The sequence below is a fragment of the Malaclemys terrapin genome, chromosome 1 (assembly GCF_027887155.1).
Source record: "Malaclemys terrapin pileata isolate rMalTer1 chromosome 1, rMalTer1.hap1, whole genome shotgun sequence".
In the NCBI taxonomy this organism is placed as follows: Eukaryota; Metazoa; Chordata; order Testudines; family Emydidae; genus Malaclemys; species Malaclemys terrapin.
The window spans coordinates 60,748,628-60,762,329 of NC_071505.1; the positions used below are offsets into that span (position 1 = coordinate 60,748,628).

The 13,702-nt window shown below is 40.6% G+C and overlaps 1 protein-coding gene across 4 annotated transcripts in view; it reads left to right on the top strand.

Moving 5' to 3' along the window:
* The window catches only part of MON2 (MON2 homolog, regulator of endosome-to-Golgi trafficking), a 172,964-nt gene that overhangs the window by 62,190 nt on the left and 97,072 nt on the right, over positions 1-13,702 (top strand). For all 4 annotated transcript variants that reach the window (XM_054025391.1, XM_054025400.1, XM_054025417.1 and 1 more), the window contains exon 11: positions 6,636-6,789. In XM_054025391.1, the coding sequence (XP_053881366.1) occupies positions 6,636-6,789 (154 nt within the window). The remainder of the gene's footprint in view (positions 1-6,635; positions 6,790-13,702) is intronic.

Here is a 13,702-nt window from a genome sequence, read left to right on the forward strand (position 1 = left end):
ACCTGAGTGGACAGTGTTGCAGGTATGGTCTCTCTCAACCTAAAAATCCCATGACCAAAGGTCTTGTCCCTGAAAAAGATAGTGGGACATGCATCTATTTCATCAGGTATATTATGGGGCTTTTGTCACTGAGATCAGTTGCTCAGGTAAATAAGTTCTTATTCAAGTAATGTCCCTATGGGTGCGCCACTGTAGGTGTATCTGCGCCCCTTCGCCTCTAATCTGAGATTTTCGGTAGCAGTGTCCATTCAGCAAGCACATTCGCTGTCCCTCCCTGGTGGTCTACACTGAGGGACAAAAGAAAGGATACAGCTCTCAACCACAGCACAGGTCACAACCTCCTCAGTACCCGCATCACGACCCTATTACAAAGCACAGCCCAAAAGGCCCAGAGTACAAAAGCGGAAGCAGTCAGCACCCCAATCCGCATTCTCTCATGTCCCCTCCGCTAAACACTTTTGACAGCTATTCCTTGCAACATCAGCTTCCTTCTACACACCGGTCACGTCCCTTTGGGAGTCGCCTGGCCCTCTTTCACAGCAGCTGGGAGAATATCACCTCTGACAGATGGGTCTTAGAAATTATTTCAAAGGGTTACACCATTCAATTCATGTCCCACCCCCATTCTCCGTCCCTCTTCAGGGACCCTTCTCAAGAGAACCTACTTCACCAGGAAGTAGAGACTCTGTTATGCTATGCCACTGAACCAGTTCCAATGCAATTCAGAGGCAAGGGGTTTTACTCCTGTTATTTCCTGATTCCCAAGGTGAGTGGAGATTGGAGGCCCATTCTAGATCTAAGGGCACTAAACAAATACCTGAAGGCACAGAAGTTCAACATGGTCACCCTAGCAGCCATTATTCTAGTTCCTAGAGCAAGGAGATTGGTTTTCGGCTCTTGACTTACAAGATGCCTACTTCCACATCTCAGTATGCGTCTTGCACAGGAGCTTCCTATGGTTTACCTTTAGGCAGGACCATTATCAGTACAGAGTGCTCCCCTTTGGCCTCTCGTCTGCACCCAGGGTATTCTCCACGGTTCTCTCCATCATACTGCCTCTCTTGTGAACACTGGGTATTGTTATCTACCTGCATCGGGATGGCTGCCTCTTCAGGGCTCCCTTATTTGAGGATGCAGTATGAGCCACTCATACGACCATGCATGCATTTGCGCAGCTAGGCCTGCAACTCAACCTACAGAAATCAATAGTGACCCCTGTACAGCAACTGTAGTTTATTGCCACCAAACTCGACACAGCACAGACTTACCACCCTTATGTGGGTCAGGAACTGCCTGCATCTATCTGTTGGGTCATATGACAGAATGCACCTTCATCACTCCTGACTATTTGTGAGGTGTCTTCAGATGTGGCCCAGTTCTGTCTTTCCCTGAACAGAGACAGACTAACCAAACTGTGATCAATGCCCTCCACAGTAAGGATCTTAACCTAGTTCTCAGAGCTTTGACTAGACCTCCCTTTGAGCCCATTGCAACTTGCTCTTTCTTACAGCTATCCATGAAGACAGTATTTCTAATTGCCATCACCTCAGCTAGGCACATAGGAGAAGTAGTGTCACTGATGGCACACCCACCATTCATGGTCTTTTTTTAAAGACAAAGTAACTCTAAGGCTGCATCCCAAGTTTCTCCCTAAAGTTGCCTCCGCTTTCCATATAAATCAACCGATCTATCTTCCTGGTTTTTTTTTCCCCTCCAAAACCACATAATAGCAGGGAGGCGATTCTGCCTATGTAGACGTTAGAAGAACACTAGCATTCTTCTTGGACAGGACTAAGGACTTTAGGAAATCCCCTAAGCTCTTCCTTTCATTTGCAGAAAGATCCAAAGGCTCCGCAGTACCGGCTCAAAGACTATCCAAATGGGTCTCGGGTTGCATTAATCTCTGTTTGCAAGGACGCAACCTATTGCCTCTGTCTGGAGTCCGTACACACCTCACGAGGTCAATTTCTACCTTGGTCTCATTCCTTAAAGATGTGCCTATCTCGGAAATCTGTAGAGCAGCAACTTGGGCATCTGCCCACACTTTCACAGAACATTATGTGAAACCTGGAGATTTGGCCTCCAACGCCATCTTCGGCTCCTCAGTACTCTCTGTAATAACAGACTCCACTTCAAAGCCCCAGCCCTCCATGGGGGATATTGCTGTGAAGTCACCTACAGTGGAGCACCCATAGGGACACTACTCAAAGAAAAAGAGAAAGTTACTCACCTTGTGCAGTAACAATGGTTCTTTCAGATGCATGTCCCTATGCATGCTCCACAACATGCCCTCCTCCCCTCTACTTGGGAGTTCTCAATATAGGGCTCTATCGTAGAGAAGGAACTGGGGGGGGCACCTGCACAGTGCTAGATAGCCTCGAGACAGACCACAAGGGGGGGGAGAGCACATGTGCGGGCTGAACAGACACTGCTACCTAAAATCTCTGATTAGAGAAGCACCCATAGAGGACATATTTCAAAGAACCATCGTTACTGCACAAGGTGAGTAGCTTCTTCTCAGCTCTCTTAATTCTACAGTGGGAAACTTTATGGAAAGCTAAGGCTAATCAGAGTAATCAGAAAAGTAGATTTACAATCCTCACTCCTGCCAGACACTATAGAAAGAAATGTATAGATTATATGGCAAGTGAAGCAGGCTTTGAAGTACAAGAGAGAATACTACTTTGAATGTGTTATCTTGAACATACTAGGGTGCTGAGATGAGGCACAGATGCCCTCAGTTGCGGCAGAGCAATCTGCATGACTCCCAGGCAGCCCTATCTGGAATTGGTGTCCTGATGGGTAACAGACTCTTTCAGCTAGGGAGCAGATGGCTACCAATAGCTTTGGCCAAAATAAGATCACTGGGCATTGTCCAGAGTTGATACTCTATGGATTTGTGCAGAAATCGTAGGCACAGTTTTTTTTCCTATTTCCACTCTCAAGAAGTCCATGGAAATGCCAGAAAGTGAGTGAAAGCATACATAAACTACTTCAGATCAGAGTGATATGAAAGAGAGGGAGGCACCAGTGATGCCTTAAATGCTCAATTACTGAGGGACAATCTACACTCGTTCCTATATTTGCTTTGTACTCTGTATAACTTTTCCTGAGTGATGTACCCAAGTATTCGGATCCTAGTATCTAAACTGTATTGTTAAATTTAGTCACCCTAATTTGGGTTATTGCTGATTATGCACTTTGTGTCTTATGACTTTTAAAATAAAATTTGTATTGTGGATAATCTAAGCACTATGCCCAGATGTACAGACACTCTTTTCTTAACCTGTGTATTATATAATTTTTTAACATTCGCTTTAATAAAAAAATTTAATTAGCCTTTTCAGTGCCCAGAAAGACAATCAATCTCAGGCCTAGATTGACCTAGCATTAGATCTTCTGATATGTCTACCTCACAAAGGAGGTCTGCTATTGCAAAAAACAATTCTCCATCTAGCACCAGAAAGGTTCAAAATGGATATTTGGACGAAGCATTTATCACTCTTGTGGATCCTAGAAGTCAACCAATAGGTTTTTTTTCTGCTGGTTGATGCAAAGTCCATGGTTTAGCTACCATACTAAGCAAGTGAAACTTGGGGATTGTCTGTATGAACGCTGTATAAATCTACCCCACACTAGGTGTCCATTGGGACTAGAGTGACCAGATGTCCCGATTTTATAGGGACAGTCCCAATATTTGAAGCTTTTTCTATATGGGCTCCTATTACCCCCTCACCCCCTGTCCTGATTTGTCACACTTGCTATCTGGTCACACTAATTGGGACCCTGCTGCTGCACACCAAAAGTTCCCTAGTGATCTGTGATCTCCTACTTTTTCAAAGTGGGATAGATCAAAGTGCATTAGGTAACTTTTAGTATATGGACACTTAGAGCATGGCTCACTAGTGTGGAGTAGATTTACACCCAGTTTGCCATGAATGAAGTGTTCATTTAGACGAGGCCATAGCTTGAATTCCCCCTCTTATGTGGATGTGTCCAAGCAAAAAGGATAACTCTCTGAACTATAATGTTCTCAACATATTCAAGAAAAGCAAATCTTATACAAATACAGCCCAAGGTTATAGAACCTAATTCCAGTTCTTACAGCACTATTCCAATCGAACCTCTGCGGTAAGGGTCATACTTAACAGGAAGTTTATTTTAATGGCTAACTACTAACTCCAATCAGACAAATTTATGAAGTTGGGAGCTTTCTCAGATGAGACCCATTATTGTACCTTGAATTCAGGCAAATAGTCCTCCCAACTGTAAATTCAGTAAATTGTTCCTCCTCCTGTCAAGCAACAAAGTCCAATCCGTAGAAACACTGCTAAACTCAGAGCAGAGAAGTTTTTCCTGTAATGAGGTCTGCTAGGTTGCCATGTGGCCCTTAATAAATAAATTCATCATATTCTACATATTAGTGGTGCAGTCTTTAGCCAATGATATTTTTGGCAGAAGTCTTCTCTACATCTCACTGCCCAAAGGAAGATAGAAGATATATAATGTACCTCTTTTTGGATATCCATATTTAAAGGACACTCCTAATTCCCACCCAGGTAGGAGGCACATTGCTCTCAAAATCCAATTGTAAGAAATCTGTGGACCATAGTGTGATGAAGAATAGGAAAATTTACTTGTGTTTACTGAAAAACTTCCGTTCTTCAAGAAATAAGGTCCACAGATCCAGCCCACCTGGAGACAAATAGATCATCCACGATAGAGATGTAAATTGACATCCAAAATTCAGGTTTATTTTGTTGTGCTTTTTCTTCAAAACATAATTATCAATCCGTAAGTTAGGCAAGTGCAGGGGAATCATCTTGACTGTGGAATTTGTCTCAACCGGAGGGAACTGCAGGAGGCAGGGTATTCCGCTGCTGCCAATGACTGGTTAGGCTCACAGGCTGTAAGCCAGCTGAAGGACCCATTGCAACAGAGGGACTTATTACTCAAAGGAAAATTTCAGGTAAGCACAGATACTACCCTATTCCTGATATGCAAACATCTTTTTTTATTCTAGGGTGATTCTGAACCTTTCTTGAGAGGTTAATAATAATTATTTGTAATTAAGCTAAATTATGTGAGGTTTGATGTATTTACAAGTGAGGAATAGAATGAGACAACATTTTCATATGTGACCAAAATGAGATTTGGACCTAAATTTCAGTAGCTGAAATGATAGTACCACTTTTCCTCCTATCTGTACTTTTCTTAATATCTAGAGAACACAGACAGTGCAAGAAAATATCTAAGATATGAGGACATTCTTCCTGTTCCCTGGAAATTAAATTTAATCTAAAATTTAGTTTTTCCCATATCCACATGTTCCTTATTCAATTAGTTAACAGCGATGTTAAAAATTAAAAAAATGTTTTTACCTGGCGTTTGTTAGACATGTTTTGGTAGCTCAGTTATAAATGTTGGGGTCTCCTTAATTCCCAGTGGAAAATTTTGGGGGGCTTGTCTACATAGGGAAATTAACTAGAATAGCTATTTTGGAATAACTCCCCATGTAGACACTTTTTTTCTGGAATAAGTATGTCTACACGGGGGAGCTATTTTGGAATAGCTATAGTTAAATTCACACCCTACCTTAATCCAAAATAACTTTGAAGTGCAGACAAGCCCTTGGATCCAGCACTATTATCTTTGCCTTATATTCCTGTCATGTTTTCTTTATCTTTCATTTCACCCATTCTTCTTCCTTGCTATGTCTGTCTGTCTGTCTCTCTCTTTCTCTCCCCCCCTTTGCATGAGTCTTTCCTTATTCTCTCTCTCTCTCCTTCTTCAAGCTCATGTTAGAAGCACAGATCCAGAGCAGCTCTGTGCAGCTGGCTTAGTAACTGAATCTGTTGCTGGCAATGATTAATCAACCGTGCATATTGCCTTGTCAGCGTCTACCATAGGCAATGGCCTACAGTTTTTAAACAAATAGTCAGGTGAGGTGCTTGTACATAGCAGGAAATTAAGGCCTTCTCTGCACAGAAAGGGTATGGCTACACTGGTAAGTGAAGGTGTGATTGTACTTTAACTTTAGCATAGGTAACAATAGGAGTATATACATGGTGGCATGGGCTTCAGCACAGGCTAGCAGCCCAAATACAAATGCAAGGTCCCTGGAGGGCTTGTAGTCTGGTTACTAGCTGGGTTACTACATTTGATACATATGTAAACCTAAAATGAAAGAACTATTTTACATTTATTTATATCTTTATCCAATTTAATGGTAACTCAGTAATCTCCTTCTTACTCCAACATGTATCACAGGGCTTTTTAGGTTTAATTTGCTAATGTTTGTTAAATGTTTTGAGCTCTTTGTTGGACGGTGTTACAGAAGTACAAAATATTTTATATTCTCGTGTGTGTGTGTGTGTGTGTGTGTGTGTGTGTAAAAACTGAATCATTTATATTAACGATGCCCCTTTAACTAAGAGAACCATACAAAATATACCTCATTTTAGCCAGCAGGGGGCACTCAAAAGTTGAGAAATTTTTATCAGACATGTGTTCTTGCATTATTATATGCATATCTCTGCACACAGTGAAATACAGAAAAAGAATACTTTCTTCTAATTTAAAATAAAACTAAAGAGCATAGTTTTTTATTCTTTCTGTTTTTCTTTAATTTATAGGAAGCAATACATCTGGGGGTACAGCATCATCACAAACCAACCCAGGAATGCTGGGAATGGGTGGAGGTGTGACTGTTTTACCTGCATTTGAATATCGAGGCACCTGGATACCTATACTCACTGTAACAATACAAGGCAGTGCTAAAGCTACCTAGTAAGTAGTAAAATTACTAATGTCTCTCTAAAAATGAAATTTTGGGAATAAAAACATTTACATGTTAATTATGTCGTTATTCTTGCCTTGATGTACAGTGATATTCAGCACATTGCTGACGTTAGTCCTACTGTGGGTTCTCTTCCTGTTGATGCCTATGCGGTGATCTGACTTTCTCTGTGTACTTGGGATACAGATCCAAATATTCCTCATCATTTGTTCTTTGCCATGCCATTGCTGTGTTAATTCTGCACCTTTAGGCATCACTGTAATGCAATAAATAAAAATTCTTTAATGTTAATAGGAAAAATAGTAACCCTTGTACTTGGTTGTTATAGCACCAAACAATGTGAAGGGAAAGGCATTAGAGGCAGTGGGAAATAGGATATTGCAAGAAAACTAACTTTATTTCAGTTGAAATAAAAATACTGGCTATATTGATGAAATACTGGTCTAGTTGCCACGCTAACCTATATTGTATTGTATGAATCCATATACAAAGGATGAATTAGAAATGGTACTTGACACGACTGGCCATTAAATCTCTACTAGAGACATTATGTATCAGTAGTTTGCATATTTCAAATCAAGGATTCATATCTTAGTTACATCATACAGCGGGTTATTGGAACAATGCCAGTTTACTGTGGCTGTAACACTCAGGGCAGGTCTACACTTAAAATGCTGCAATGGCGCAGCTGTGCTGCTGTAGCGCTTCAGTGAAGACACCACTACGCCAACAGGAGAGCTTCTTCCATTGGCGTAGTTAATCCATCTCCATGAGAGGCGGCAGCTATGTCAACAGGAGAAGACCTCATTTTAACATAGCGCTGTCTACCCCCTGGGTTAAGTCAGTAGAACTGCGTCACTCAGGGGTGTGGATTTTTCACACCCCTGAGCGACATAGTTATATTGATGTAAGTTTGTAGTGTAAACTTGGCCTTAGTGCCATCTCTTTAAAACTGTGATTTAGTTTCAGAACCCATAAAATTGCACCACACTGCTAACATACCTGAAATGGGTATTTTTAAAGCAAATGGTCTGAATCTTCAAAAGTGAGTGCAGAGGTTCTCTTCTCAAGCTACCATTGTAGATTTTGAATGTTTTTGAAGAATAAATTTCAGCCACTATTGAAGGTGTAATAGCAGTTTGTGCTAGACAATGTCTAGTTGAACAAGGAGACTAAGACTGAGTGTGCAAATACTGTCTAACTTACCCTGCTGTTCTTAGGTTAAGTATGAAACCTGGTTTATGCTTTGGCCAACAGTTATAGCCTCCTGCTTTCTCCCTTTTTCTCCTCTCTCTTGTTTCTCTAGAAATCTTCAGCTAAAATCCTCCTCATCTTTTGGTTCTCCAACCATATCCCACCCCTCACCTTTTGATCTGTTCATTGACTCCAGCTCCTTCTGAATTACGTTCATATTTATTTCCTTATTTGAAAGACGCTATAAAAATTGTCCCCAGCCTATGATCAGCTGTGATCTTCTATTTCCCTGCTTATACTCTAGAACCAGATTAAGGAAATCCAGGATTGTAGAGAGAGACTCGTATGGGAATGTGGGCCCTAGTCCTTGTCTCTTTGCTGCAGCTACGCTCCCAAACTATGGCTGTGCTCCACTTCGGGGTGAGAGTGATAAGGATCACCTACATAAGCCATCGTTTCAGTTAATGGAAGTCTCTAGTGTCTCTCCCCACATATTCCTCGTCTTCAAGTGTATGAAGTCTGTCTAGGGGGTGGGAGGACTCAGCTACCATTCACCCTTGTCTGTGTGTACTTCTGTAAACACCCCAGCAGAGCCATGATAGGGTGATCGCAGGGAGGGCCAGGGCCCCAGCCACATGGCAGATATCCCTGTCGGGATGGAGTCAAGGGCCCTCCAGAGCAGTGGGTTTGAGTTGACACCCCATTTAAGATAATAGTTCTCGGCAGGTTCAGGCAAACATCATTTACATGTAATTTGCATTTTCAGAATATTATTTATTTGCAGTCATGAAATAGGAAGTATGTTTAGTGGCTAGTGTATAGAACTGTGACTCAGGAGAGTTGAGTCCAAGTCCTGGCTCAGCCACAAACCTCCAGTGTGATCTTGGGCAAGTCACTTAATCTACCCTGTGCTTCAGTTACCTATCTGTAAAAGGAGGATATGTCTTCCTTACCTCACAGGTGTGTTGAGGATAAAATTAATGACTGTGAGGCACTCAGATACTACTATAATGAGTCACATAAGTGTCTAGATAGATGAGGGCTCAAAATAGAATTGTAAAAAAAAAAAAAAATTTGTTTTCATCATGTGAGTTTAGGAGATGGGGTCACAGGTATATTCCTGTGCCTTAATCTGACTTGCTGCCTAGTCTCCTAGCCTGATCCCACTCATTTTGTCGTCTCCTACATGAGATTGTACCTCCTTTTACACTGTCCTCTACTTTAACATCAATCTCATCTTTTCTTTTTTCCAGGTACCCTTTTTTCTCCTTTTTCAAATCCTTCAAAACTTACCTTTCTCTGCTCATCTTCCATCCTTAAACCCCTCTCCAGAGCATTCTGGTCCATCTCATACCTAATTTTATATTTTATTAATTAAAACAAAATTAACAGTTTTACCCCAGAAAATAAACCCATCATCAAAACGTTGCAAAAATTCAGACTAATGTAAGTAATGTTTCCTCTAGAGCAGTTCATCCTTTTTTCTTTTTTCCCCTCTTGTTATCTCTCACATCCACTGTCTAATTCTCTGTGTGATTATCATTCAGACTTAAATTTTTAAACTCTTCGAAGCAGGGACTTTCTTTCCTATAAAGTTCCATGTACACCGCTTGTGCTGTATATAACAAGGCAGGCAGAGTGATTTAAATCAAGATGATTAAATTATTTAAATCACTGAATTTAAAAAAAAACATTGAATTAAGTTAGGTTGAGGCATTGTTTAACTAATTTGAAAGTTCGTGATATTCCAACTTTAGATTAAGATTTATAATGAACTAAATTATAAATGCTGTGTTCTAAATGTCACTACGGATAGGGGATCTTATTTGAAAACTACTATAGGCAAAACACAAAATATTGAAAATTAAGGCCCAAATTCTACAAACATTTCAACAGGTATAACTTCACTCTCATGAATATTCCCTTTGACTTCAGTGGAACTATTTATTGTGTTAAACTGATGTGCACATAAATATTTTCAGCATAAGGGGCTAAACCTGTATTTTTATTAGACTTTTCTTAGTTGCATAAAATCTTTGTCACTTCAAAACAAAACTGCTTTAGTGTTAACATGAAAAGTTATTCAGACTTTAAATACATTAACAAAGTCATTGTGACCTTTTTTATACAGCACAAGTCAAAATTTCCAAAAACAGGAGCCTGTGATTTAGGTGCACAAGTTTCATTGACTTCATACTGAAACCCCTGATAGATGAATGTAGCCTGGTCAGAGCATTTCACTATTTTAAGTGTGACATTTCTTAAACAAAAAACACACCTCTTTGTAAAATCTGAAAGTCTACTGACAATTAGGAAATTAATAAAATGAGTACAAAATATCAATGCTAGGAGTTTATCTCTAAAGTGGAGAGAGAAATAAAAATCATGATTTAAACTTTTAAAAAAATGATTTTTAATTTTAAAAATTACATTTTATCAACCCTATTATATAAAGATACATCTGCTGTAGTACCAAGGTGTAATATGATAAATCTGAGTGTCCTTGTTCTTGAGTATTGAAGTTCAACCATTCATGTTTTAATCTGCAACCCATGCTCTTCTATGTAAAGCCACAGAAAAGTTATTTGAAGCTGTATATTAGGCATGGAATGTGTTACTTTAAAAAAAAAATTGCTCTTTCATTTAAAATGTCCGTGGATAATTAACAATACTAGTACAAATATTATTTTCATTCTGTTTGCTGTATTTTTTTATTGACTTATACTAGTTGACTTGTAAACTTTCTTATAAACAGCTAAGTGATTAGAAAATTTATTTTAAAAAAAAAGAGTTGTAAGGTGAGATTATTTTTCTGTTTGAATACATTGTGATTTAAAGACATTCCCCCCCCCCCCCCCCCCAAGTTACAGCCTTCTACAGATTAGTGTTTTGCCATCTAATCAGCAGCTATTGACGAAGCAAATATTTATAATAGAAGAGAAGGCCATAACTTTATTAAACCAGCCTGTAGAAATGTAGAACTGGAAGGGACCTTGATAGGTCATCTAGTTCAGTCCTCTGGACTGAGGCAGGATTAAGTATTATCTAGACTAGGGGTGGACAAAGTTACTAGCCCTCTGAGCCACATATGACAATCTTCAGAAGTTGGAGAGCCGGGGCACACCTGCTGGGAGCTGGGGGTTGGGGCTTCAACCCCACTCCTGCTGAAGCCCCAAGACCCCATCATCCCGCTGGGCAGCAGCCCCAAGACCCCGCCTCACCCTGCTTGCATGCCAGTTGGGCCACCCCTCTTCTAGACCATTCCTGACCGATCCTTGTCTAACATGTTACTGAAAACCTCCTATGATGGAGATTCCTTAACTTTCTTAGGTAATTTGTTTCAGTGCTTAACTACCCTTACAGTTAAGAAGTTTTTCCTAATGTCTAAACTGAATCTCCCTTGATACAATTTAAGCCCATTGTTTCTTGTCCTGTCCTCAGTGGTCAACCTTTTATGTGACTGTTATGTTCCCAGTCAGTTTTCTCTTCTCCAGACTAAACAAACCAGGTTTTTTTTTTTAATCGTTTCTTATAGGTCATGTTTTCTAGACCTTTAATCATTTTTGTTGCTCTCCTCTGGACTTTCTTGAATTTGACCACATCTTTCCCGAAGTGTGGTGCCCAGAACTGGACACAGTACTGCAGTTGAGGCCTTATCAGAGCTGAGGAGAATGGAAGAATTACTACTTGTGTTTTGCTTACAACACTCGTGCTAATACATCTTTACCCCGGTATAACGCTGTCCTCGGGAGCCAAAAAATCTTACCACGTTATAGGTGAAACCGTGTTATATTGAACTTGCTTTGATCCACCGGAGTGTGCAGCCCTGCCCCTCCCGGAGCACTGCTTTATCGCGTTATATCAGAATTCATGTTATATCGGGTCGCGTTATATTGGGGTAGAGGTGTACATCCCAGAATGATGTTCAGTTCGTTTTCCCAACAGTATTACATTGTTGCCTCATTTAATTTGTGTCCACTATAACTTCCAGATCCTTTTCTACAGTATTCTTTCCTAGGCAATCATTTCCCATTTTGTATTTGTGCAGTTGATTATTCCTTCCTCAGTGTGTAGTACAGTACTTTGCATTTGTCCTTACTCAGTTTCACCCTATTTATTTCAGACCATTTCTCCAACTTATCAAGATCATTTTGAATTCTAATCCTGTCCTTCAAAAGCTCTTCCAACCCTTCCTAGCTTGGTATCATCCATAGACTTTGAGTGTACACTTTATGCCATTATCCAAACCATTTATGAAGATATTGAGTAGACCCTGACTCCAGGCCAATCCCTTTGGGACCCCACTTGATATGTCTCTCCAGCTGGCTGTGAACCATTGATAACTACTCTGAGTATAATTTTCCATCTAGTTGTGCGCCCATTTATAGTAGGCTTGTCTAGACTGTGTTTCCCTAGTTTGCTTATGAGAATGTTGTGTGAGACAGTATCCTGTTACAGGACTGTTGGTAGGCATGTATTGCTACTGCTAATCAGCCTAATTTTCTGGATAGGCTGCCTAGTTGTTTAAGCCTTGTCATAGGCAGTTCTGGCTAAGCAGGATCCTTAAGCTCTCCACCATAATATCTGACGGCTTTGAGTAGGTCATATCCTCCTGCTGGTCTCTGATGTTGCCCCTGTGATTACTTTGCCAGTCAGCTGTGCTCAAGCCATGGCCTCATTAAATGTTTGAATGCCAAACTGGGCCAACATACAAATACACTCTCTCTCCTTTCTTGCTTTTGGGGTAATCAGACCAAGTTTCTATTTTGTTTTCAGCCTCTCAAGTCCCTTCTATAATTTTTCTCATAGATGGAGAACAAGTGACTGATCTGCCTAACCCTGAGCAGTTGAAAGTAGGTGGGGGATGGGAATAGAAGGCAGTCTTTCCCATTTGTGCTTCCCAGAAGCAAGTTATGGGGGATCCCTCTTAGTATGCATACCCAAGTTCCCTATCTTCAGGGAGGGTGCTAAAGGGAATAGCTGGGGCATCTGGGTAAGAGGAGGAGTAGCGGATGGTGCAGGGTGGTGGTATATCTGGATGGTGGGCTAGAGTAATAATGACTTATGTAATGGGGTTGGTGAAGAGGCCTGGTGCAGCTGGATAAATTAGGACAGTTGAATGATAAATTAGGACAGTTGAGGTATCAGGTGGTGGTTGTTGGGGGCAGCGGGTAGTTTCTGGCGCAGCACTCTCTCTCCTTGTGCTGGCTTTACTACTGCCACCACCCTTTGCTTCCTGCTCTCTTTTCCAACTGTGCTGACCAGCTCTGTGCTGGATTTGAGGCAGCAGGGGAATAGCAAGGGGAAGGAGAGGCAATGAGGCTGCAACTGTCAAATAAATATTGATGTTTTGGTCACATGATATCCAACAGTGAAGAATGTAATCATGAACTTTGTACAGTAAATCCCAAAAGAGGATTTTCTTCACCAACACACAGAGCAGCAAGATTTGCAGTCAGTATCCGACCAAACTGACAAGGAGCTAGGTATACAAAAATGCAGATACTATGTTAAGTACAACACAAGAGAAATAAAATCTCATGATTAAATATCTTGAATTTTTAGATACATTCAATGTACTTTAGAAGCCTTAAATGGAGCTTGTGTGCATGCACTCGCACACTGTTTTATGCTTGCAACATCCAATCAAATTCAATATTATAGTTTAGCCAGAGACCGATTATCTGTTTTGATGGATTGCAGGCACTG